Source organism: Patagioenas fasciata, chromosome 4, assembly GCF_037038585.1.
Source record: "Patagioenas fasciata isolate bPatFas1 chromosome 4, bPatFas1.hap1, whole genome shotgun sequence".
Taxonomy (NCBI): domain Eukaryota; kingdom Metazoa; phylum Chordata; class Aves; order Columbiformes; family Columbidae; genus Patagioenas; species Patagioenas fasciata.
The window spans coordinates 72,004,864-72,030,901 of record NC_092523.1 but is presented as its reverse complement, the minus strand read 5'-3'; the positions used below and the strand labels follow the sequence as shown (position 1 = coordinate 72,030,901).

The 26,038-nt window shown below is 38.6% G+C and overlaps 1 protein-coding gene and 1 long non-coding RNA gene across 5 annotated transcripts in view; both read right to left on the bottom strand.

Moving 5' to 3' along the window:
• Positions 1–352: 352 nt before the first annotated feature.
• Positions 353–11,415, bottom strand: LOC139827844 (uncharacterized). Of its 2 annotated transcripts, XR_011738910.1 has the most exons (3): positions 7,832–11,415; positions 3,856–6,157; positions 353–3,306 (listed from the first exon to the last, which is right to left on the bottom strand). It is a non-coding gene; the product is annotated as an uncharacterized lncRNA (long non-coding RNA). The 2 variants fall into 2 exon arrangements; XR_011738909.1 differs by having other exon boundaries at positions 3,856–11,415.
• Positions 11,416–16,522: 5,107 nt separating this feature from the next.
• The window catches only part of ARSJ (arylsulfatase family member J), a 45,253-nt gene continuing 35,737 nt past the window's right edge, over positions 16,523–26,038 (bottom strand). The window contains exons 1-3 of one of the 3 annotated variants that reach the window (XM_071808113.1): positions 24,767–24,884; positions 21,715–21,908; positions 16,523–19,558 (exon numbers count right to left, since the gene is read on the bottom strand). In XM_071808113.1, the coding sequence (XP_071664214.1) occupies positions 18,157–19,558; positions 21,715–21,719 (1,407 nt within the window). In that variant the 5' untranslated portion in view covers positions 21,720–21,908; positions 24,767–24,884 and the 3' untranslated portion in view covers positions 16,523–18,156. Of the gene's footprint in view, positions 19,559–21,714; positions 21,909–24,766; positions 24,885–26,038 lie in introns of those variants that run through there. The other 2 variants (XM_071808112.1, XM_065837795.2) reach the window with 2 other exon arrangements.

Genomic DNA, 26,038 nt, shown 5'->3' with positions numbered 1-26,038 from the left:
CTCATGTCACGAAGTGTGCTGCAGAAGTAGAAGGATTAAAAGAACTAAAGCGATTAAGGGGCTGTAAAATGTTTTATATGACTAAGGACAGAAAAGATGGAGGTTCTGTTTTCTGAAGAGAAACTCAAAGAGATGGATACGTCAAAGTACATCAAATAAAGAAGGTGATTCAGAAGCTTCTGTCTCTGCACCTCACCGCCCAGGAACAAGATGATATTCAATTAAATTAAAGGTGTGAAAACCAGGACTGACACAAAAATACCTCTCCATAGTAATCAAATGGTGGAACTCAATACCACCAGAAGTCACCAAATGCAACATCTTAGCAAAACTCACAAGGAGACACCAGATATTTATAGAGACATCATGATTATTGAGTTTTTATTATATTAAATGCCACGTACAGATATCTAGGTCAATATGTAACTGTTGCAAATCACAGCAAGAACCAGCATGGAAAACTATATGTAGGTTCTTGAACCCTGTCCTGACACATCTGGCACACGTACTATCAGAGACAGACTAGAATTTGGTTTTGAAGTTAAATGAATAAGAGAAGGGCATAAAGATCCTTCATGTTTTCTTTTTTTTTTTTTACCCTGATATATAGATTTACTAATTTTCCTTGCCATAGCAGTCCAGTTATACAACTACACAGAATATTCTTTTATTTTTGTAGTGGTTTGACCAATAAGGCATAATTCAAAGATTTCATATTTATTTTTTTTTTAAAAAGAAAGGAAAGCTACTATTAACAACAAAAGTTGACTGTTGGTGTATGTGTTTGCAGTATACAATAAACAATTTTTTTAAACACTGCAATTTTTAGAGAACCTTTTTTTCCATGTGTCGATTTTATTGCAAACATAGTATCTGTGTGCGACTGTATTTTTTTTGGAAGATAATATAACAACTGGAAAAAATGTATACTCCCTCCTCCCAATGTTTTCCCCAGTGCTCTATATAGCTTACTATATAATATTTCTCTAATAATGAATACTGCAGTTCTAGCATAGCTATCTTCTGTCATCTGGTTTTACTTAAGTCATTCTGAAAGACTTGGGGGTTTTGTTTTTGTTTTTACACTCAATCCAACTAGTAACTCATAACATGCAGATCAGGTAAATGAGAGAAAAGGTCATGACAATCAGAAACAATTTTAAGGAGGATTATTTAGTGCAATCAAGTGTTTGTTAATACTTTCCTCTTCTTTGTGATTAGTATTTTCTGTTTGAAAGTCATTTGTTGCAAGAAAATTATATCTCCTATTCCTGTAATTCCTTAAAAAATATATTTAGATATTTTCTTAGGTTTAATATATTTGGAAATGTCTCAAAAGCATACGACTTGACTGTTATTCCATTTTCACTTACCTACATAGTTTGACACAAGATTTTGATGTAGCTATACTTAAATGTTATTAGTTAACTTCTCTCTGAATCAACTGGAGCTGAGGCATCACAAAATAAAGATGTGCTCCAGGATGCCTTTTTGGAGTCAGTGCTGTATCCTCAAAAGTTGGAACATACAGTTGGAATTATATTAATATATGTAAATCTTACTGTTAATGCTGAGGACAGCTTTTAATTTCTGAACCCTGTGCCAGTTAGACTTTAGTCCATTAGCAGTCGTTCTTACTTAGAGATTACACTTGCAATAAATTCACCAGCCTAGAATTTGATAATTTACTGCATTTTTCTGACTAGCAGTAAAGCATTCTAATTCATTGAGCCAAATATTCGCATTGTCACTGAATTTTACTCCGCATGTAATTTACCTAGTGAAATCTGTATTATTCCAATATTATATGTCAGAAAATAATAAGCCGGACTTCCGCATAAAAATTACTGATACATTATTTCCTGATATGCCTCACTGTTTACATATATACACATTCACACTGCTATACAGGTATTTTGTCAACTGTAGGAGACTTCTCTGATGATCTTTCATAAATAAACACAGGTGAGTTAAATAGCAAGTTCAGGGTTATTACAGTTGCCAGGATTAGAAAAAGAGATCTGTCAATTCCAATAGAGAACTGAGAAAATTAAATAATACCAATAAATAAATAACCCATCTACTGCCTGAAAGGAAAAGAATTCTAAAAGTAATGAACTTTAAACGTGCTACTTATATTGTAAACTTGAAGCAAAACTGAGATTAAAACCAAACAGAAGAGCAATTATGCCAGTATACTTCTCAGTATAACTTTGGCGATATTACCTTTTCTTTAGGAGCACCCTGAGGAGCTTTAAAAACTGTAGAACAGTATATACAAGTCAAAGCTGAGTTTCTGTGTCATTCAAGGAAGAGAACACTTAAACACAGGGTGAAATAATCTAATAAAGTTATGAATCACATTTATTTCCTTCAAATTCTTACGCAGTTTTCAGCACTGAAGGCCTCTGTATTTTAACAGCACAATACAACTTTATGTCTCCTCCACAGTATCTTTTCTAGAGGAATAATCTTCTGGTCAAAATGCAGTGGTCAGGACCTCTTCTATCTCACAGACTTTTTAGATGAGGCACAGAGATTAAGATGACATTTAAGGTCTTGTACCAATAATAAATTCTATTTCATCTCATTCACTGATGAAGCCAATGTACTTGTGCAGCAAAGCTTAGCAGCTAAATTAGGGCACCTGTAAGAGTACTGGAGAGGTTAACCCCCCATAAACATATACACCCTCTTTCTTTACTTATATATGCTTTCAGAGACCTAGCCTATGATCAGTTTCCAAAAATACGTCCAAAAAAAACTTCACTGGTCCACTAGAACAGAAGCAGTTGTACGACGTAGCACTGGAGGCACATGGGAGAGACAACGCTCCCTTCCTCTTTCCAACAGTCATTACTGCACAGCTTTTATTCACTTACAGATGTTTGCCAAATGTGCCTGCAATAATCAGCAGAGAAATGTTTGCTCTTAATATTTCCCCTTTGGTTTCCTGCTCTGCCTGGTGGCCAGCGTGTCATGCAGTCACTGGGTTGTAACATCTTGCCCCATTTTTGGTTTGTAAAACTTTTCTCATGGATGACTTTTTTTCCTTTTATTCCAGTGGGTTGTGATTGTGGCATTAACTTCAGCTTTTCTGGTCCCAGGTACTTTTACCTCAGCAAGGTTCTGTAAAAGGGAAAAGACAGTGTTCAGCTTTGCTTTGAATGTCCTTGCAGCTGTGAAACGTGGATGGCAGTGTTGCTGGAACAAACTTGCTTGTGAGGTTTCCTGTACTTTCTGCTTGCAGTATTGCCAAGAATATTCCTAGGGCAGCTTTTTCAGAGTGACTTGGAATTTCACACTCTAGATGAAAGCAATGCAAAAGCAAATGAGAAGCAGCGTTTTAAAAAATAGACTATTTCAGGTTATCTGTGTTAAATTCAAGAAACGAGCAAGCCTAAAGGAAATTAAAAGATTCCTTCTTTTTCCCTCCCTTCATCAGCTAATAATTTCCTACTTAGTATTTCCGTCTGATTTCCCTGCCATCTGTCAACAGCGGCACAAAAGCATCTACTTTATCGGCTATGTACTGGCAACTGCAACTTGACCTCTCAGACACTAAGTCCATAAACATAGTTTGTGGGTTTCAAACAGCCTCTGGAGCTCTGCTTGTAGTTGGAAGCAACTGAAGTGCCACAGTAGCAGAGCTGGCTTATCCACGTTTTTAAAAAGTACTGGCCCCTCTTAGCCAAGGGAAATTTGGACCCATAGGACTTTATTTTCTATGTGCTTGAAAATTTAACATTAAGCACCATATTATGTTTCACCTGCAAAACTCAAGGCAGAAAACAGCAAAGCAATTCTGCTCCCCATGACCTGCAGGTAAGGTTGCTGGTCTCTCGAGAAACTTACCAGAGCAGCCTCCTTTCTCTGTGTGTGCAATTGCTCACATGAGAAATATTTCCATCTTCAGCTTCTCCAAGGACATCTGCTTAACTTCTGACTTTTTTAAAAAGCACGTTTTCGTCAGCAGCTGAAAAACAGGAGATGTGTTACAGTCGGCTCTGGAACTGCTGCCGAACTCTTGCATGCACTGTGCTTCATGCCAAAGTCTCGCAGCACTTGGGTCTCGCATGTGACATTATCTGTGGTGTAACCATGAGAACAGCTTCCAAGCCCTGCAGATTTAATGAGTCTGAGCACACTATTCGCACACCACAGCAGAGCAGCTGGAACCTGAAACAAATATTCAAAGCTTCGTTTCCTAAGGACCATGTGTATAAAGAGACCTAATGCTAGTGATAAACACTCAGAAGCCACAGGTTTAGATTTATGAATGGAAAAGTAAGGGTGCCCAAATTCCAGGATCAGGTTGCTTAATACAACTATTTGTCTTGCTGTGAGAGTAACTTTGCTAACATCATATGATATAATGTTTGCAAGTCTCTTGGCTTATCTTTTATTTCCTAGTACTAAATACACACATACACAGTGTTTGAGAATACATGTTGTAAACAGTCATCTACTGGTGTAAAAATCCTGACAAATGCTTTTGTTGTTTGGAGGCCTTCCTTCAAACACAGATAAAGAACTGGATGAAGTATCAACATCTTTCCTGCTTTACACAAACCCATTCTATCTGTCCTGTCACTGACATTTTTTTTCAGAGGCTGAGTGTGTAAAGCCATAGCCTTCATTTGCAGGGAAATGAAGAGAACCCTGTAGGTCACTTCCATCTCCTGCTCCTCTAATCCTATTATTCTGCATTTCATAGCCCAGTAACTTTAAGGTCCAGTTGAACAACTCTCAGAGCACATTTCCCTTTGCCAAGAGCAGATACATTGCTCTCCGAGAGGTGCACAGTGTTGGTTCCAGATATAATACCAGATTTCTCTCATGCTCCTCAGATGTCCATTCTTTCCAGGGGCTGCTGTTAAACTTCTCTAGGAGAAACACAGGAGAAAGACGTCACAGCCACAGTATTCATGGAGAATATGAAAAGAAATATTGTACTTTTCAGGGTAGAACACAGCTTGGGAGGGAATAAGAATGATTCATAGTGAATCATTTTCACTTACTGAATATAGTACAGAAATGGAGGGGGAAAAGGGAGGAGTGTGCAGCTATTTGCCTCTGTCACTCTATAAAGTAACAGCTAAACCTTCTCAGGACTCTTTTAAAAGCTGTATGAAACATTTAGTGTAGATACACTTTCTGTACAAACACTTTGTAGAGGGAAATCACACAGGAAAAAAAGTCCCCGCGGGTTGATGTAACAGTGGCAGTGAGCACAAAGATGACAGGCTTTGGGAGATGGAATCCAATGTCTGGGAGATCTGCACAGAATTTTGCACAAATCACCATGTGAGATTACAGGGCAGGCAGATCGACACAATTCAAAGGCAAGAGAGAAGCATTGTGATGGTCAAGCACTTTCAAAGGGTGCAGGAAGGTTTCTCTGCCTTCTACCAAGCAATTTGCCCTATGAGAAGGCCCATAAAGAAGCCCATGTAGGTATACCCATCTATATTCTATATTGCAATGTTACTATAAAACACCTTTCCATCACTGTAGAAGAGATCATGGATATGATGTATTGGTTTAATTACATTGGTGCAAAATCACATCAGCAAATTATACTGGTACAAAATATACATTTAGAAAGTGTCTAACAAGTACAGTCTAACTGACCACAAGGGAAGAGTGGAGAAATTCCTCTCCTTTTATTTAATGTAAGCATCTTATGTATGCCTTGTCTGGATGAACTTCTGCAGAATGACAGTGAGCTATATAAACCAAGAAAACCCTCCCATTTTCATTTCTTTTTATGCTTTTTTTTAAAACAACATTGCTTTTAATTTAAGAATTTTATGAGACCATTTGAATAAAGTGCATTTGGGTAAAAGTCACTCTGGTCATTCTGGAGAGAAAATGCCTTCAAGAAGATATAAAGGTAATCTAGCACCCTTCTAAAGTTGCAAAACCTTTGAAGAGAATGAGCTAAACACTTTCTTTTTCATAAGCAGTGCTATGCGTGGGCTTGCGTTGTGATGACATGCAACAACAGCTGATGACCAGGAGGGATGGGAACCAAAAATTGCAGGGGTAAAGTTATGAGGAGAAGACCAGCACATACCGTAGGATTTCAATTAGGAGTGTTCAAATACCTCTCCACCTCAGTGGATCTTGGATGAAGAAATAAATGCAGCTGTCTCTGGAAACACAGCAGAAACTTTTGTAACATTAGTTAACAGTGTTTACCTAAGTCCATTTTTCACTGACTCATCTCCACACTGTGTTGCTACAAGTTGGCCTCTGCTCAGGAAGACAGCTTGGCAGGAAAAAGATTCCTCTGCTTGCTCAAGCTCTTCTTACTGACTAGCAAGGGCCAAGTTCTTTAGCGAAGACTGAAAACGTGCCAAGAAGCGTAACTCTGTTTTTCTCTTCTTTCTTGGTCGTAAAAAGGAGTTGCTGCCCTGCGTCACAGAAGATGCAAGTTAGGACAGTACTGTGATTTGGACTGGGTAGGCAGAGGAGAAAAGTACGTGCTAGATGCAAAAGGCATGTTGGCCAAGGCAGCCAGAAGAAACCAAATGGAGAATGGATTGCTGACAATACGAATGGAAAGGAAGCCGCTCTACCAGAGGAAGGGAAAGGAGATCAAAGCTCCACAGAGTAACTTACCACTAGTAAGGACTTCCCCTGACACCCCAGCCCAGAGCTCTGTTTCCTTCTCCCTGCCCCCCATCTAATTTAAAATAAAAAGAATGACTTCACTTTTTCTTTGGGAAAAAAAAAAAAAAATTACAAAGCACTTTAATGACAAATCCTTACTGAGATGAGTAATTCTTTTTTGGAGAAGGCACCTGAAGTAGGAGTTTTTGTGTTTGGTCTCAATCTATGCACACCTTCATGGGCAACACATAAAGAATTACAATATGATCTGAAGGCTAGACCATGAAATTATAAAAACAGATTAGAAAGACGGTGCACACTTTTAATGATCTGGGTAATTAAACATTGGAACAATTTAGCAGGATTTGGGCGGATTTTCCGTATGGTTTAACATGTTTGTACTTAGACTGCTTCATAACTTGGTATCTTGTAACAAACTTATAAACACAGTTTGGTAACAGATTTTTGCTTAAACTTGAAGCAAATGCATAGATAGATTCAAAATCATTAACAGGAAGGCTAATAAAAAAAATTAAATAAGACTATCAAGCACTCTGGTAATCCCATCCCCATTTGAAATAATACAGGGAGATTTCAAGCAATCTCCAAAAGGCCAGATTGGGTTAGAAAAGAAGAAAATAAAAATAATATTCATAAGAGATTTATAATTAAAGCCAAAGATTCATTTCCGTTTGAAACAGATGGTCAGGCAAAGGCATTCTGGATAATTTAGCAAAAGCCTGTGCTTCAACTAGCTAACAAAAGCACCGGTCTAATCTTCCATCTAGTTGCACAGGATAACCTGTTTATGGCGTATTACGGATCAGGAAATATCTGCATTGCTTAAAAACTAACATGCTTACAGGACCAGTGCAGATCCAGAATTATGAAGAGCATTACTGCTTTTAATGAAAATAAATTAAAATTGCAAATGAAGAGAAAGACAAACAAGACATTAAATTCTAGTAAAGAATGAGAGATTGAGGGCTGAGCGAATCTAAGGAAACCTAATGTGATTATAACGAATGGTAGAGACTTAAAATATCACTGAGATGTTGCAGTAGAAGTAGTGATGGGTAAATGCAGTACATTTGACAGACAATAAAAAGTATTTCTTTCTTTCTTTAAGGTAAACTAAGGAACCTTAATATGACACAGTTATAGCAGTGCATCGATAAATCTCAACAACAGCACTAGGAACATGCTTTTGTACCTTGGGAAGTCTTCTGTCTCAGAAGAAAACGCAGAAGAGAGCCATTAACAGGTTTTTTCCTCTGGGAATAAAAGACAGTGTTAGTAACATTGCACCTACGGTGTTTTTTCTTCCATCTACCCTCTCCGTAATACACAAATTGCAATTACCTTAGTAATTCACAAAATGCCCACTTAAGCCAGTAAGTATTAACAATATCTCACCTGGAACTCTAAACAGCAGTAACTACAAACTCTCTGTCCTGCCTGTTTTCATTATTAAAGCTGTTCATGTTTTCCAGCAGTACTGATGCTGTGCAACTCTACTTTTGTTTAGATTTTCAGAAAGTACTCGGTGGAAGAAAAAAAATCTCTTTGGGGAAATCACATCACTGGGCAATTACAGTTTGAATAAATTCTGGAGCTAGATGACAGTTTTACAAATATCTTTGATACTGTCCTAGGGAAAAAAATTACTCACCTTGTCAGATGCAGCAAAATATTTTAAGATGCAAATCACCAAGTCCACCTGAGTCTCCTCCCAACTGAACTGTGAGCACAGGTAGGAGCTGATTTTGGAATGTGACCTTCGCCTCCCCAGCCCATTAGGATGGTAATGAGAACATCCAAATCTGCTCTTCATCTCCAAACCTGGTATGCAACAGCTAAACTAAGCCTTCAAGAGGCTACCATGGTACTACTGCCCACTGATTTAACTGCTGCTGCCACAAAACTCCAGTAGAGCACACCTGATGAACTGTTTGAGGAATGAGGACCTTATGGTTTAAACATTAAACTCCAATTCAGGATATCAGGGCTTTTGCCAGCCCTTGCCAATGACTTCCTCTGTTATCTTGGAACAGCCTGTGACTTATTTTCTATACATAAAACAGGGATAGAAATAATGCCCTGCACTGAAAACTGTGAGGGTAGATTTAGTAAATGTACAGAAACAGCTCAAAATCAAGAGTGGTAGGTAAAACAGCGGAAAAAATAACTAGGCATTTATATCACAGTAGTGTATCAATGAGATAGAGTGAGTTTCACCATTCAGCAGTGGTAAAGCAGCAGGTTGTAATCAGAACCAGGAAAATCAGCATGAGGATTTGTCCGTGGCAATGGAACTGGAGTAGCGGTTGTATGGCATTGATTACTCATCTAGATGATCTTCAACATGTTCTGTGGGGAAAATGCAACCACTAAAACACCTCAGTTCTGCATGCTACCCTGAAGGTTATATCTGAATAAATATGATATATCTGATTTAAATAAGTGTGTTTTAAACAGTGACTACCCTCGGGAATCATGAAATGTGCAAAAGTGAAAATCCACTCCTTAGAGAAAGACTTCCATATTTTTCCTAAATTGGACATTATAGGCATGGCTGCTATTAGTATAATTCGGGATTTCAAATATAATTAGAGAGCTTATTCTGTATCCTCTTTATTTTACAAGTTTTCACCCTCTGTTTTGCACAGGGGACTTTTAGAAAAAGGCTGTAGAAGTTGAGACAAAGAACAGAATCGCTGTGCATCAAATACTTTTTACAGGGCAGTTTCAAACTTGATTTAGTTTTGTTTCTTTTTCCCCATATAAGAATAAACAACACCTAAGGGGTAAGAGATTGCCTCACATGAAACAACCAAAATAAACACAGTCCCAGGACAGTGTGATCCCGAGACTGAGGCAGCAGGGGATGCTCTACGCCCAGGGCAGAGTCTGAGCACTACAGCTCCCTTCCGTCCCACCACATTTAGGCTTTCAAGACTCCTGGATGCCAAACTGTTTTGCTACCTGAACCAAGCAAGCAACAGGTTAAAATAACTCAGTACAAGTAGAGCATGCAGCAAATCGCATTAGGAGTGGCTACCTGGTAGGCCTCCAGTGTAGCTGGCAATGAGAAATCATCATTAAAAGGAGGTGCTTTCATGGGAAGCAGTACTGGGTCCAGCCCTGCAAAATGACTGCAGACAAGATTTGCAGGTGACACAAAGACTGCTGGAGAGGTGTGCGACAAGGAGGATAGGGCAACCACAAAGTGATGCAGATTACCTGAAAAATTCATGGACTTGGAGAAATTCAGACTCTTCCACAAAATGTGTTTCACTGAAACTAGCTATGGACTGCTAGAAAATATGTGTAATAAAGAATGAAGTTGTACCAGGAGAATGGTTGGAGTGGTGAGAACCCTTAAAACAATTTAAGAGTCACAACGGGCATCCAGTTCAGAGGCAGAGGAGCACTCATTACTTCTAAGGAGGTGGTATTTCTTCCTTTATATGGCTTGAGTGAAACTAGTACTGGAATACTGTATCTGTCCATGTTTTTCACAGTCTACTGAAAGACTGGAGAAGGTGTACAAAAAAGCCTTAGCTCCTATTCAGGAACTGGAGAGAGTGGCATACAATAATTAGACCCTAAGGACCCCATCTGTTCAGCTTCTAAAAAAAAAAAATAAAGATCGGAATACAGATGTATAATTGTAAGGGGAAAACACCAGGTGCCAATGGACTCTTTAGTCTTGAGGATAAAAATAACATAAGGCTGGAATCTGTAGCCAGATAAAAAAAATCAAATCAAATTAGAAAGAAGGCACATATATATTTTTAACTCATATATTAACTGTTGCAAGACCTTTACAAAGGGAAGTAATAGATTCTTCATATTTTTCTGCTTTAAATCAGAGCTGGATGCTTTCCATGAAGTTTAATTAAGTATCAGTTCTCTTCTAGTTAAATAGAAATTACTAGGTTTGAGTAATGAGATGGGAATTAAAGAAAAGTGTAGGAAACAGCCACCTGGCAAGCTTGTCTTTAGCAAGACACTGTATATTAAACAAGTCTACTGTATAAGCAGACAGGACAATGAGAACAGTTATAATTTGTTTATGAATTTAGCAGAATTTAGGATTACATTATATGAAGTGCTTTCCTGTGTACCTCTGAGAAACAACCGTGACTAATAGGAGAAAGACATGACTTTAGCTGGACTTCAAGGACTGTCTTCGAGTAGAAGTCCTCATGCTGGTCTTTGCTGGCACGGATGAGAAGGAAACAGATGTCAGTGAGATCTCACCCTGATGAATCTGTAATAGAGAAAATCTTCCTCTGATTTTAATATAACCACCCCTCAAGTTTAGTCAGTGTGTGGAAGTGAGAAAGTGATTGGAAAGAAAATACAGGAACCAGAATGGGTGCCATGTCATCTAGACTTGCTCATTATCTGGGGATAACTATTGGATCTTGGCATACTCACATGCTAAAAAGTTCAGTGACTTTCCTGTTAATGCCTTGGTAGCTGGGCCTGTGGGAGGCTGAGGAGAGCGGTGGGAGGGGAAGCATCACTGCATGTTCCTCCTGACGCAAACCAGGCACTTCTTGTTCTGCTTGTGCTGCTGTACAACGCAGGGGGGTTTCTAAGCAGACTTTCACATCCAATGTCGAAAGCAAAATTAGTCATCTAGCCTTTTTCCTTTCAAAGAGAAGGCAAAAAAAAAAATCTACTGGCAGTAAAAATGTCAAAGAAATCATGTTTAAAGACAAAAGGTTGAGAGTTGCTGAAGTCATCCAGGCTGAAGGCCAGGGCTGTGCGCTCCCTCTGTATCTCTGCTAACTCTTCCTCATGGAGATTAACATTTATTAACTGCAGATACTTTGCTCTGCTGCCCAAACAGAATGGAGATGGTGTACATGTAATTTTCAAATCCTCAATAGCTACCCACATAGTAATAAGAGATCAATTATTTAAATATATTAGGAATAGGTCTAAGAGACTGTTTAGCGATTACTTGAGAGGCTCAACAATTTGGTAAACAACACTGACCAGAAAGCTCCAACATGCTCTTTCTCAACACTAACTATGTTCAGTCCATCCAGAGTGATAAGAAACCTGCTACCAAAAACCCAAATAAAAGCGGAATGAATCACTACAAAAAAGGTATGTTGTCAGAGAAAGACTTCAGAGGGTTGCTCAAACCCAAGACATTACTAGTTACACCCTTGGCCTTTAAGTTTTGCCAATATTCAGAGCTTTGAAGTTTGGGATTTTTTTAAAGGAAAAACAGATTATGATAGATGAAGTATTTATTTAATGACATTCAGTTTACCCTCCCAAAATCTTCCTTTTAAGCAACTTGCAACTTTCTTCATTCCATGTCCCACAGCAGTCACAGCTTGGCGCTCTTCATTTTCTCACAGGGCCATGTTTCCCCTCCTTCTCTAGCTATCTCAAAGAATAAAAATACACCTTGGTTATCTAAAAGGAATGAATCAGTCTATCACATTAGATTTTGGCAAATCATTCCAAATATACTGGATTCTGATACTAGTGATGTTCTTTTCCAAACTGCATACTATATACTTATAATGAAGGACCATTCTTACTTTTAGAGCCCCTTTGACTTTCTCCTGCGTGCAGCTCTGTACTGGCTAATCTTAACTAGTAGAAGCAAAGCTGCATTTAAAGGAGGAATAAACATGGCCTTACCTAGTAATTCTCCAGAGTGATCTTTGTAAGCAAGCCTAGGGAATAGTAACAAACTTCGCAGCCTGCACTAATTTTAGGTGATTAAACACTTGACTTTTTCTGAGACTCTTGCGTGTAAGAAATCTTAAAAATATATTTTTGAGGCTATGTCGGTATGACATTTCGGGACTCTGCTCTCCGCTCGTTATGGAAATCCACAATAACAGTCATTAATCAGTTCTGTTACTTCAGTCACAAGCTAAACTTCAGCAGTGTTGCTCTGATTATAATTGAAATTAATGAAATTCATGAAATAACTTTTAACTATATTACGGGCTATACCTTTGTTGCAACTTTAATTCAAATCCAGGCACTTAATTAAATCTTCTTTCATGCTCTTAACTGTATTTGTATCTACTACTATTAACTCACTTGGCAGAGGTGAAAACAAGCATAATTCAGGGAAAGAGAATGTTTTCTGTTTTCACAGTGGCCTGCCTTTCACACAACCTCTCCACTTCATCAAGACCTCGACATGTTCCACAGAAATGGAGTACATTATTGAGCACTCTGCTGAACACAACAGAACGCTGAAGTGAAGCTTCTGTTATCTAACTGCTAAATTAAATCTTATGCTCTTTCCTGTCTGTGGGAAAACGCGTTCTCTGCCTGTTCTTGGAAATGAAAACATAAAACAGTGAGAGCAGAAAAAGAGAAGTTACTCCTGTTCTGAAAGTACAGCTTATTAAGTCAGTAGTCAACAGGAATATTGTATATTGCAGTATCTTTCTCTGAGCTAATGTTATCTTTTGGAAAAGTGGACCTAGTATAATATACAGTATATGCACTATGAAGTAAACTATATTTAACTTGCTTTGCATCAACATTGCTGGTGAATATCCACTGGTTTTAAAGCAAGATGACCAAAGGAACCTGTAGTCTCTATATGTTACATACTGAAAATTACCACGGAGTTTTTCCAGGATTTATGTATAAGACACAATTGTCAGAAAAGGTACAATCCTTTGTTCATAGATCTCCACTTCCGAAAAAAAACTTATAAAACATACCATACGTTATTTTCTTCCTTTCTTTTTCTTTCTTCAGATATTTTCTGAACTGTCATTAGAGTAGAAGCTGGCAGACGCAGCACTCTTGTTTGCACTCATGATTGCCACTAGGAGGAATTCAGTATCTCCTTGTAGTTTAAGAAGAATTCAGCCATGCTCATTTCTCCTGTCTAACTGCATTTTGGAAACTACTCTTATTCTTTGCTATCAACCAAATCTGAAGATGCTTCAACTGAAAGACATTTTAACAGCAAGTCCACCCCTAGTTTATTCCCTAAATGCTGCAGCCTAATATCTGACCTTATACGACATAACTTTTGCTGCTGTCTTGCTTTCTGTTGCAAAAAGCTCATGGTTTATATAAAAGGTAACTTTCAAAATGTGGATGGATATGTAAAAGTAGGAGAGCTGGTTGCTGAATGTGCAGTACATGAAACATAGAGAAAGAAAAAGAAGCTTGTTCTGTGCAGTGAGATCACAAAAACCTGAGTTTCAATGCTGTCTAGATACCTCAGACAACCCATTACATACAATCCTGAACAGATGGAAACATGAGTGCTTTCAGCAGCTTGAACTCAGGACTCAATTACTTCCAGAAGACAGAGAAAGTTGCTGGGTCTAATGGCCTAATTCACTTTCCAAAAAGCCTCATGTCCCAGCAATAGAAGAACCTTTTGGATATCTTCAGACACGAATGGCTCCTTTAGTTATGATAACTCACATTTCATGACAGAGCTTCACAACCACGTGGACTTTCCCTCAAACCTTACAACATGATCCATAGATAAAGACTGCCATTTCAGATTTACTTACCGTTCTTGGCACTTCCATCCACTAGTCTGTATCTATAGCCAGGAGAGTGTTTTGTCTCCAACTTTACGTCAAACTATGTAATAACGACAACAAAAAGCTAACAAGATAAAATTATCTAACCATTAGTGAAGTAATTCAAAGGGCTTTAGAATAAAATTGAGAAAGCCTGAAAAGAACAACACAGGTATTTTTCGCACTTAGAAGATTTTAAAAGCAATTCAGCATGACGTACTACATTCAGGGAGCACAGATCACAAGGCAAAGTTTTCTTGCTTCTGGTTTCATTTTTGGTCTTTTCTTTCTCAAGTTTTTCTTTCTTCCTCCCTTCTCTGGAGCAATCCTTCTCACTCTTCAGGTTGCCGTGGTGTAGAAAAGATGATCCAGGATCACAGCTATCAATAACACATGGAAAAGGAAGAAATATTGTCTCCCTGCTCAGGCTGGTCCTCCCAAAGGCGTAGATGTCACTAAGACCAGATCAGAGAGTTACTATCAGATTTGCTTTTGTCTTGTATCCATAATAGCATACAGGGAATAGAAATCGTGAGATAATAAATAAATCCTCTCCCCACCCAGTCTTTTTTCTGGATCCCTTAAAAATACGAGTAGAGAGACCAGTTACTGATTTAGACCATATATCAATTAGTTTTCAAGACTGCCTTCGCGCAGATGTATCAGCCTGAGTGAAGCAGTAACTCCCTCTGTGTCTGCCCAGAAATGATGAGGATGGCTGGTTTTCTTTCAGAATACAGGACTGTGGTTTCAGTAAGCCTAGTAGCCTTTTTTTGAACTGTTTGCAGTGTTTACCTTTCACACCTTGCCTAAGATTAGACATGTTACACACTCTAAGACATAAATAACGTGTGAAATCCTGTTGTGGGAATGATGAACTGCTTAGAACTCTGTAAACAGAAAGTCGGGTTTGAGAGCTTTATGGTGTCATCAAAAGCTAGAGCCCACTGTATTGGAGTGAAAAGAGAAGTAATGTGTGAAAGTAGACAGGAAAATTGCAACACAGCACTTTCACATCAGGATCTTTTCACAAAATATTCAGGAAGGCTTCCAAATTGTGGGTGATTTCAAACCCACTGTAAATCCACTCTTTGCCCTATGCCAGATCAGAGTACTGATTTTAAGGGCATCAGCCTAACTAAAAGCCAGTGCAGCCTTAGAAAACGTACTCCCATTGTGTACAATACAAACACTTACTCTAGTGGCACACTTATTTAATATACCAGTCACGCAAGAACCGATCCACTGTTCTGCTTTCCACCAATTACTTTCAAGGACTCCCATTTTGCCTGAGAAAGAACAGATATAAATAATTACAGAATAAAATGTTGTCAGAGAATAAAGCTGTCTGCTTGCTTCAGTCCAATAAAAGCCAAAACCATGGTAAAGCTTCTGTGGAAAAGAGCGGTCACTGGTGCTATGAGGATAACACTATTACAGTGCCTTCATTTCTATTATGCCAAAATAAATTTAAAAAAATCTCAGTTCTTTTATATGTACGGTTTAGCTTACACATCTAATTTTGACCTTTTCTAAATGACTTCTGAAATTCAGAAAAGTTACTATTTCTTTCTAATGCTGAACTCAGTGTGCAACTCAAGTATTTCAAACATAAACAATGATTTATGTGTTAAGTTGTAAACTAGACAGTATAATGTTTCAAAACCAGATCCTGCTTCCGTGACTTCTCTCCTAACATTCATTACCGAAATGTAGATTCTCCCCCAAACTAGAAAATGAACATCATAAAAAGTCAGCGTTTCTACATTTGCCCAATTTGTAAATATAATTTTGTATTGATAGCTGATCCAAACTAACTTGAAAAGTCTCACCTTTTCTCAAAGACAAAAAAGACAGGTATTTTGTCAGACATTAATTTTACACACCGCACTTGGGAGTGTAATATCTCAAGAAGTTATTATAATTTCTTTTAAGAACACCATGGTACGTTTGGAAAAAGTCAGAGAACAGTTGAGATCCCGGTTACCCATGGAGCAGTTCTGTATCTTCAGTAAAGCCAGACAGACTCCTAAGGAAATCCATTAGTCCTCTTGAGGACTGCACAGTGTGAGAAAGAACAGTGACAACATTCAACACTTATGCAGATACACATCATCCTTTTATAAATATTATTTATAGGTAATGATTCAAGAAGTCCATTTCTGTTTTCTCCTCAATATAATCATTACTAAAGTAACTCTATAATATGACTAACTTGTTTCTAAGTGCTCAGTCGTGACAGCTTTATTCTGATTTATAGCTGCAAATATGCAATTTAGTAGTTTTTGGTGGTATGTGTTTGCAGTTAATTTCTTTTCAGAAAAGGTCAAGGGGTGTTGGAGTGCTGGACATGGTTCAGATTTTATGAATGTTTAATTTTTCACCTGTAATCCATTGATATAAATGTAATTTCTGCGTCAAGCAAGACGTAATTGAAAAGCACGCTTATTTTAAATTTCACCAAAGTATGTTGTAGCTATTTAACAAACAAATCATCAATTTTACTTAACAGAATTCATCTTGAAACTTATAAGTGCATATATATTGTATCACTTATTACAGATCACCAAGAATATGCAGTCGGTACATCCATTAGTCATCCATGCAGACACGCTGGAAACCGGTAGTGTGAACCACTCTCACATTATATACATAATGGAAGAATAAATTCTGATTCAGAAGCAAAATGTCAATAAAATCATCCCTGCACCAAAAATGTAATTACAAAGCTTACTGAGTTCTTTGAAAATAAACAAGGACAGAATTGCTGTCTAGGAAGCAAAAAAAAAAAAGCAGACTACTTTTATGAATGCCATAAAAATAAACTATTTTAATAGATACATAAATAAAACGTTTAAAGTATCATTTTTCCCCCCAAACATAAAGATGGCCTAGCTTCTGTACAGAAACTGAACAATATTCACGTGACTACTAAATTAAATAATCACTTTGTTACATTCAAAATAATTGGAGGCAAATACATAATGACACGATGCACCTGAATCATTCTCATCCTAGCAGTGTATACAGTATTTTATTGTTTTACAGTACTCTGAGGATATGGATTTGTTAAATAAAAATCTGAATGACAGAGTGGAAATAAAATTAAAAATCAAAGGAAAAAAAATCCAAACAACCCCCAGCGCCCAAACAGGTACTTTGCATCACCTATTAATTGAAGTTTCAATGGAAGAGAAATAAGTATTGTTCTGGGAAATAAATTACATACTTTATGTATTGCAGAACAGTTATCTCAACGTGTTTAAATATTACATTCACTTAGGTGATGTGTTTTTGTCTATACCTATGATAAGTTCTATATGGTGTGTGCTAGCTCTTCATGTGTGTTGAATAACAGCCTTCAGGATTTACGACAAGTGTGGGGGGAGCTTAGTACAGCTAGGAAATCTTTAAAATATTTCTGATTTATGTAAGGCAGACAAAGTCTAATTCAAAGCAGCTTTCCTCCTATCATGTCCCCTTTCCCAGCACTGCAAACGTTACTGCGATGGCTTCATGTTTTTGCTGTGTTTGTATCAAAGTATCATAGGTCAGTGATTAACACGCTCTGACCCACAGAGGCTCTCAGGTTTTGTTTTTCCTTTCTCTCTATGAATCATCTGTCAATTTGAGAACATTTACCCTTAACATATCCATACTCTCCAAATCAGTTATTTTGGCAAGGAAGCCCCATCTCTCCATCAAAAACAGTATTACTGAAGTTGGGAGTTATTTCCATTGTCATCGGGAATGTAGCTGTGATGGGTGAGCACCATTCCTCCTGCAGAGGATAAAGTTTGTCATGTGGACATTTACATACACTCAAGGCAGAGTGTTGAGATATCTTGTGTTGGTGAAATCAGGGAAGAAATTAGAAGTTGACAACTTCCATCCATAGTGCAGAGATAGCATTTCTAGTAAATTCTCTCAGAAGTTCAAGGAAGTTGGACCAAGCTGACTTAGACTTGGCAAAAGAGAGCGCTCGAGTCTATCCACCAGCAAGACGTGAACGGCAGTGTAATGATGGCCCTTTTTTCCGATTTGCCTTCTTCTTATTCTTATTCTTCTTTTGCTTATTTGCACCTTTACTTTTATCCGATTTCTTTTTCTTTTCATCCTCCTTAAACCATGGACCCCAGACTCCTCCATTCAGCTTCGGGTTACTCCGAGGGTCCTTAGGTGGGTATCGAACAGGAACCGCAGTCTTATTGAACTGTGAAAGCCTCCGCAACAACTGCTTCACTACATCTGGATACTTTGCAGAGAGGTCCACTCGTTCATATGGGTCAGCAGTTATGTTGAAAAGCCACACTGTTTTGCCAGCTGTCCAAGAAACACGTTCATTGTGCCAGCGGTTGGGGCCCGCGTTACTGAAGGCCTGTGGAGGGACCCAGTCGCTATATCCTGGATTTCCCGTCAGTAGTTTCCAATGATTCACTCTGATGGCGGATTGAATTGCGGTGTTCCAAATCCCATAGCCAGCTGCCCAGGACCCATTTTTGGCTTTGGTGTAAATTGGGTCAATGTTGTGTAGGATGTCCACCCGTGGAGAACGCCTGCCTTCACTAATGGTTTCCCATATATCATAGCCGTCCAGCTGGATATCTTCATCAATCTGCCCTTCCGCCAGCGTGATCAGAGTGGGGAACCAGTCTGTGATGTGCACAAGCTCCTTACACACAGACCCTTTGTTTTTCAGAAGGGGACTATGGACAAACCCAACAGCACGGATACCTCCTTCCCAGTAGGTCCCTTTGCTTCCTCGGAGAGGCCAGTTACTTCCTCCAGCCATTGGCTGCCCACCATTATCTGAAGAATATATGATAATGCTGTTGTCATAGTAACCATACTTCTTTAAAGCAAGGGTTACGTTGTTTATGGCTTCATCCAAACAAGCCAGCATGGCAGCATATCTTCTCCTGTTGATGTTATTTATAGATCGATAATGTTCAAAATACTTGCCTGGTGCCTGAAGAGGCGAATGAACAGCTTGGTAAGCAATATATAAGAATATGGGTTTGCTGGGGTTATGGGAAGCTAAGATTTGTTGTACTTTCTGTGTGTACATCTGTGTCGAATAGATGCCGTTGTCATGATCCCAGGCCGCATTGTCATTTTCATACAGGTCGTAGCCACATATCCCAGGGCTGTCACATTTGAAGTGAGTGTAATAGTCACCGCTGCCTAAGAGTGAGCCGAAGAAAGTGTCAAATCCTCTCTGCGTGGGCATGCATTCTCTGCGGTAAAACCCCAAGTGCCATTTGCCAACCATGTGTGTTGAATAACCAACCTCCTTCAGCTTCTGAGGTAGCGTGACGTTATCCAGAGGTAAGCAGTTGGGCTGAGTGGGCCGTATAATGGAGTGCTGGAGGCCGGTGTGTATCTGGTACCTGGAGGCAGGGAGGAGACAGACATACACATCAGGCAGTGAGAGGAAAAAATGCTCAGGCCCTTACGCATGGACACCCATGTGCATAACTGTAACAGAAAAAATTCCTGTTCATAAAGCCATTTTCTCTGGAAAGATTTCGAAGTGTCTATGTCAAAAACTAACAAGGTCATACTATCAAATCTGCTGAAACAGGAGAATGGCATCTGTTTGCCTTCACAAGCATTCAGGAGCAGTTGCCTCACCTCCTTTGGCCAGTGGGCAACAACACTGAACAAGAAACAAGGCACAGAAGGATCACACCCCCCTCTCCTTGCTGGCCTCATGTTTGATGTTTTAGTTTCCTTGTAGTTGTGAGCACTATTTTAAAGCTAGCAGTCAAACTCCTAGACATTTCCATTATCACTTCTGTATAATACAAACCCTGGAAAGCAGAATGATTGTGTTGTTTTTCCTGAGCATGAACAAGTACTCGTCCCTGACTCAGGACCAGCTCTCACAGTGTGCACAAAGCCCCACGGGTTGATTTCTGGTCATCCATCACACGATATGCATACGGTCTATGATTTAGCAGAGATATTACTAACACTATAACAACTGAGTCAGTCGTCAGCATGCACATGATGGGACCTGGCTCTGCTCTCTCCTGGAACACCTACAGTCCCACGCTCTGGCATTTATCTCCTGAGTAAGAGATGTACGTATACGTATACAGCAAGTAGCCCAGTCAAAGCTCAAAGACCCATCTACAGTTACAGTGAAAGAGGTTTATGAGCGATCACTCAAAAGGAAGTGATAATTTCACCACTGGATCTCTTGTTCAGACATCATTTTTTGTCCTTGCCTACCTGTTTGACGAAATGTTTCCCTCCCTGAACTGAGTTAGTCAAAACACCTATACATGCAGGAGCGCAGATATTTTGTTACTTTTTTTCCTCCACAGAAAGCTTTCACGTGTCCCCATTTCACAATGATTACAGAAAACTATGTGGATAAATACATATTTTACAATGCCTCATAATTTGCTAGTGGTAAACACATCTACAGCATATAAATATGCTGGACTTTGAACATGCAACAGCAGTATATTTAAAAGATAGGATAATAAATTCTGCAGTGCAGTGCAGTCTATGTGTAAAGAATACATATGGCTTCCATATGATTAGAAAATGAATCCAGCATGGGCAGTAGTAAGTATCAAAGATCAAGGACAAATCCATTTATATCAATTTGACACTAAAAAATAAAATGTAACAGCACACTGTCAACCAAAGACGACTTCTCCCTGAATATAGGAATAGATTAGCTGAAGAGAACAGCTAGGTCCACCATTACTGTGAATCTTCCTCAAAAATACTTTTTAATTAATTTGTGGTAGTAGAAGTTTGGGTTTCCTGACACATTCTGCTAGTATTGCCAATCTGATTGGCAACCTGAGCTATCTAGAAAATTAAAAACATTAGGCTCTGCCTGTCCATAAATAACTTCAAGTTTGCTTTTATATGATGTCTTCCTGGCCAAGATCTTAGAAGGCACCATAGATGTCTTTAATGGCTGCCAACCTGTAATAATTGTGCAACTTTCATTTTATTCTTGAACTTATTTTCACAGAACCAGAAGCTCTAGTCTAACTAATTTATTGCAGAAGCTTTGGGTGTTGCTCTCCTCCGCTTTCAGCCAGCCCGTACTCAGTACGCTGCAGTGCTGCTGCTTTTCTTTGTCTCTGGCACTTTTTCAGAGCATTGTTTCTATCTGTTACCAGTTTGTGGATCTGGAGCACTGCCATCCAATTGTCCCCAAACTCAGAAGCTGGTGCCGACACAGGAGATACTGCAGTAGTTAAAGCATACTCTCACATTTATGGGTTTCTGTGATCTGCACTTTGCTCTTGTAAAAGAAATGTCATGCACGCACAAACACCCACATCTCTCCCATGATTCAAGTATAACTTTATTCTCCTTTTAAAACTGGTAAACTACAATGAGGACACCACGCTGACTAATGGCAGTGCCCCATACTGCTGTTCACTTCATCTTTGAGAGTCCTCGGGCAACTATGTTCACAAGACATTTAATTTCCTTCCCCTTCTTGTTCCTCTGCCTTGTTAAAACCTTTCAGTAAATTCCCCTTATTTGATCCGACTGAAAATGTCCTTGCCTCATCGTGCTGTTTTAGTCAATAGCTTCTGCTGTCTTAAACCTTGACAGCCTCCTCTATCTTGAGATCAACACCCAATCCCAGCTGGACCGTTTCTTCCCTGATAAGTTAATTTTGCTTGAAGTCAGAATTTTCTCTAAAGTGATGTTGTAATAGGGATCCTTCCACTCTTCTTCTCAACACAGAAGCTGAGCCTGGGGGGAAACAGGCAACAGAATTTGCAACACACTGAAAACCAGTTTGCCTGTTGGCAAAGCCTACAGAGAAAGTACGATATTCATACAAAGTTAATTCTCATAAAGAATTCATAAACAACATGTAGATTCCCCAGCTAGGGCTTTATCAATTATATATCCAAGCATGAAATTCCTACACTGTTAATCTGACAAATACCGAACCAAACAATATCAAGAATTAGCCTCAGTTACACATATTCTTCTTGGGAAAAATACTTGGCATACAGCACCGTGTCTTGTTTCAGCAGCGCCCGCAGGAACCGACTCGATGTGCTGGCCACAATGCACACACAGCAGTCCTGCTCAGATCCTGCGCGGCTGTCTTTTTTCATTCAACGGGTGTGTTTCCCATATGTGTGTGTGTGTATGCTATTTCTGGCATAGTTATGCTTCTGAATATACATATACGCATATGTACGAACAGATATGTAAAAAAGGATCTGCAAAATAATCAATTACAAGTAAAATATTTCAACTAAAGAAATGTTTCAAAGAAAGGTCAACCTATAGTTCTCAGAACAATCTTCACTATTACAAAAAATGATCAAGATTTGTTCACTTTTCTGTGCCACGTGCCTTCCTAATTGATCCATCATGTGCCAATATTACTTTTTCCAGTGAAAGTATTTTGTTTTCAAAGGACTTGCAGACCATTCATGGGAAAACAAAGTAATCTGAGCAAAGCAGTGATTGAATGGAACTGAATGGCATTAATAGCAGTGGGAAAAATGTCTCAACATTACTGTTTTGAAACTGTATTTAGACTGTGCAAGAGAAGAAAAAATGAGGCAAAACAAGGCAAATAAGAGGCAGATAATGATTTTGGGGGAGTTCTTTAGAAGTTAAACTCATGAGCTCACTAATTGCCATGCATGTCTGTGAAATACATTCTATAGATTTCAACACTGCTAATTCCTGAGAACAAATTGATTGAATTCAATCCCAAATGCAGAAAGCAAATTACGATCATGAAAGTCTGGAATCCATTATCATAATTACAATACTAAAGAGTTAAATATAAGCAAATGCTGACAGGCCACAGAATATCATTTTATAGGTTTTTAGACTTTGACCTGTATGGACAGTATTTACATAAAGGTAATAGACTGATACCATGCTGTAGAAAGTATAGGGATCCAAGAACTGTGAATACTTTATACATATGTACTATGTTCTCTTTCTTTCAGGCCCTTCAAGTTTCTAGATAATGGTTGTCTCTATTTAACACCTGAAATTTACAATTTGTAGAACAAGGGCCAAAGTAAAATTTATGTGAAATGTTCAGCTCATCGTATGCATATTGAAAATTAATTTATCCTCTCTGCATGAGGATGGCTCTTCTTTGCGCGTTTTCTACTCATTTCTATTTTACTAGTGTGGAAGTTGTCCAAGTGTTTACGCTGCAATAACTGGTTCCAGCAAAGGCAGTTGTTTAATGCCGGGTGACTGTTACAGCACTTTGTTTACTTGTTTGTAGTGGAAACTTTAAAGCAACAGACTCCCAGAGGGAGTATCTTGATGACTTCACAGGTCCTTTGCTTCTTGGATGCTGAGAGAAGCATTTCAGAGGTTTCTTAAATAAATAAACAAATAAATCCTCTATCCTGAGTCCGAGCTCACGATACTGCTTTCCAACATGATTTCCCTTCCTGTTTCAATCTGGAAAGACATAAAGCTAAACCAGTGGCTTTTACACGGCTCCTACCTTCGGTCTCAAGGTGCAGAGACCATTAAGTTGTTAAGGGTCAACTGCACATTCAAGTGCCAGTGTCATTGTGGATGTAAATCACCACAGGGACACAAAAGTCAATTTGACCTGAGCTTGAGGAATACATTAACATTTGGAGGCTTAATTTCCCACTTCTGATGTCCCTAGTTTCCCAGTTCGCATCTGGAGAGCAAATCAAAGTAGAGAAGTCGGTCAATGACAGTAATCTTTGCACATTTTCACTGCTATTCCCCTGAAGCAGAGTTTTCCTTAAAAAATGTTTCCCTAAGGAATTTTCTATTGAATATATTCCCCTTAACCTCGGGGTGGGTTCTCCACTGAAAAGGAGCTGGGATGTTTCTAATTTTGTAATGTGCATGTACAAAACTATTGATTCTAAGCTTTCATACTTTTAAAATACGGCATTAATTTTCTTCAAACTGAGATTCTTTTCAGGCTCACTGAAGATTAACAAAGAAGCACAGTTTGAAGTTTCTAATTTCAGGAACTTTTTCTAGCACAGTTTTACTTAGGTACATGTGGAAAATATACTTTTATTATGCTTGCATAGCTCAGGATATGTGGAAGAAATTTTCTCATTTTAAAAAAATAATTAACTCTAGCCTAGGACTCAGAAAATATTTTAAATAAAAAAATAATTTGCCAGAAGGAGTTGCAAATTGAGTGATAGCACTGAATTATGCATACTACATTAATTAAAGAATCATTATTGATGATTATACAGCAAGTAGATAGTAGTCTATAAAGCAGGTGTATGAACTGCTAAAGAAAGTCTATGGCATCTTACCTGAAGCTGTTTGTATAACACAACAGCTTGAAATGTAGCTACTCAAGGTGAATAAAGAATATAGAAAGCAGTGACATGTTTTGCTTGGAGATTCCTCAGAAATTTAAGTTAGTGGGGAGAAACAAAATCCAGCACCTCATTTGCTGCCAAAAAAATTATTAGAAGTGGGACTCCATGACCAGTAAGAGAAAACAGACATAATGAAGACTTCTTCATAGTGGACAAGAGGCTTTGGGATGGGGTCAACAAACCCTAATCATTGGAGAAGGCTATTACTTTGGGCAGGTATTTTTACTCTACCTCAAATTGTTTTGAGGTCTGTAAGATGGTCATAGGGAAGCAGGAGCTGTGCAGAAGGTCTTCTGCTTTCAGCCTTCCAAACAGGCTGGTGAAGAGCATGGCAGAGATATGCAAAGTTCCTGGATCAGACATGGACCAACATGAAAGAAACACACAAAAATGATTTGGCATTAGAAATACTTGCCATAAAACCTTTTTATGCTGAATCTGCTGGTGTTTTTAAAACTAGAATCAAAGGGTAAAGTTGGAAAAAGGGCAGATTGCTACATGAGACACTGGGGCAGAGAGATAGAGCTAAGCTGATTTAAATGAGATGCAAATAAACGTATCGCAGCCTGACATGAACTGCTGCAAAGCAGCCAGCGAGTATCAATTCGTAGTCCCTTCAGACCAATGACAATGAAAGCCATCGCCTGTAGCCACAGCGCTTCTTTCTCATTTTGTGTTAAGTATATTTGCTGATAAGCAAAGTGATTTCTAAATTTTCACGCCTTTCTTATTTCCAGCCTTTTCCTAGCTTAGAGACCAGTGACCAGTCTTGCCTCTGCTAATTTCCACTTACCACGCTTCTGTGAGAGGCAAAGCAGGCAGCTGGCATCTCAGCATTTGTTACGGCAGCAAGTTTGAACATATGTTCTAGACAACATATGTGTTAATCACATTTCTTCAGTTTTGATGGTCCATGTCAACTGCGTACTGTTCCATGTGACATGTTGTCTAAATGCTACCACCAAAGTTTTTGTTTCTGAGAAGACTATATTGCATGAAAACCATCATAGCTTATACTATATAAGTTCATCTTTCAAAAATAGCAGCTAAGCAGCAGTGCAGGAGAAACTGTTTTTTTCTGCCCTAAGTTCCGGACACTTGGTTCCAAAGTAAAGTTACAGCTAAGGCTTCAGCTCAACATACATTTTAAATAAGAGTGTGATTTCAGCCAGGTAGCTGGCTGAAACAGGACCAAAGTAAGCAACTGAAGTTTGTGCCATGAGCGTGAGTGATGCTACAGGTATGGAAATAACTCTCCAGTCAGCTGTGTAGCATTTTATCCTGGTTAAAATTCTGAACAACACTGGGGAGTGAAGGAAATGCCTCATAGATTAGAACATGATTTGTCACAAAATGTACTCTTTTGCTGAACAATACAAATTAAGTGTAGAAAGGATGTAGTGGCCTATGCTGCCTATTTTTTTACCTGCTTAAGATTGTGGATAAGATATTCTGCATATCTACAGTATTGTCTCAGTGGTTTGAATTCGACATGAAATACAT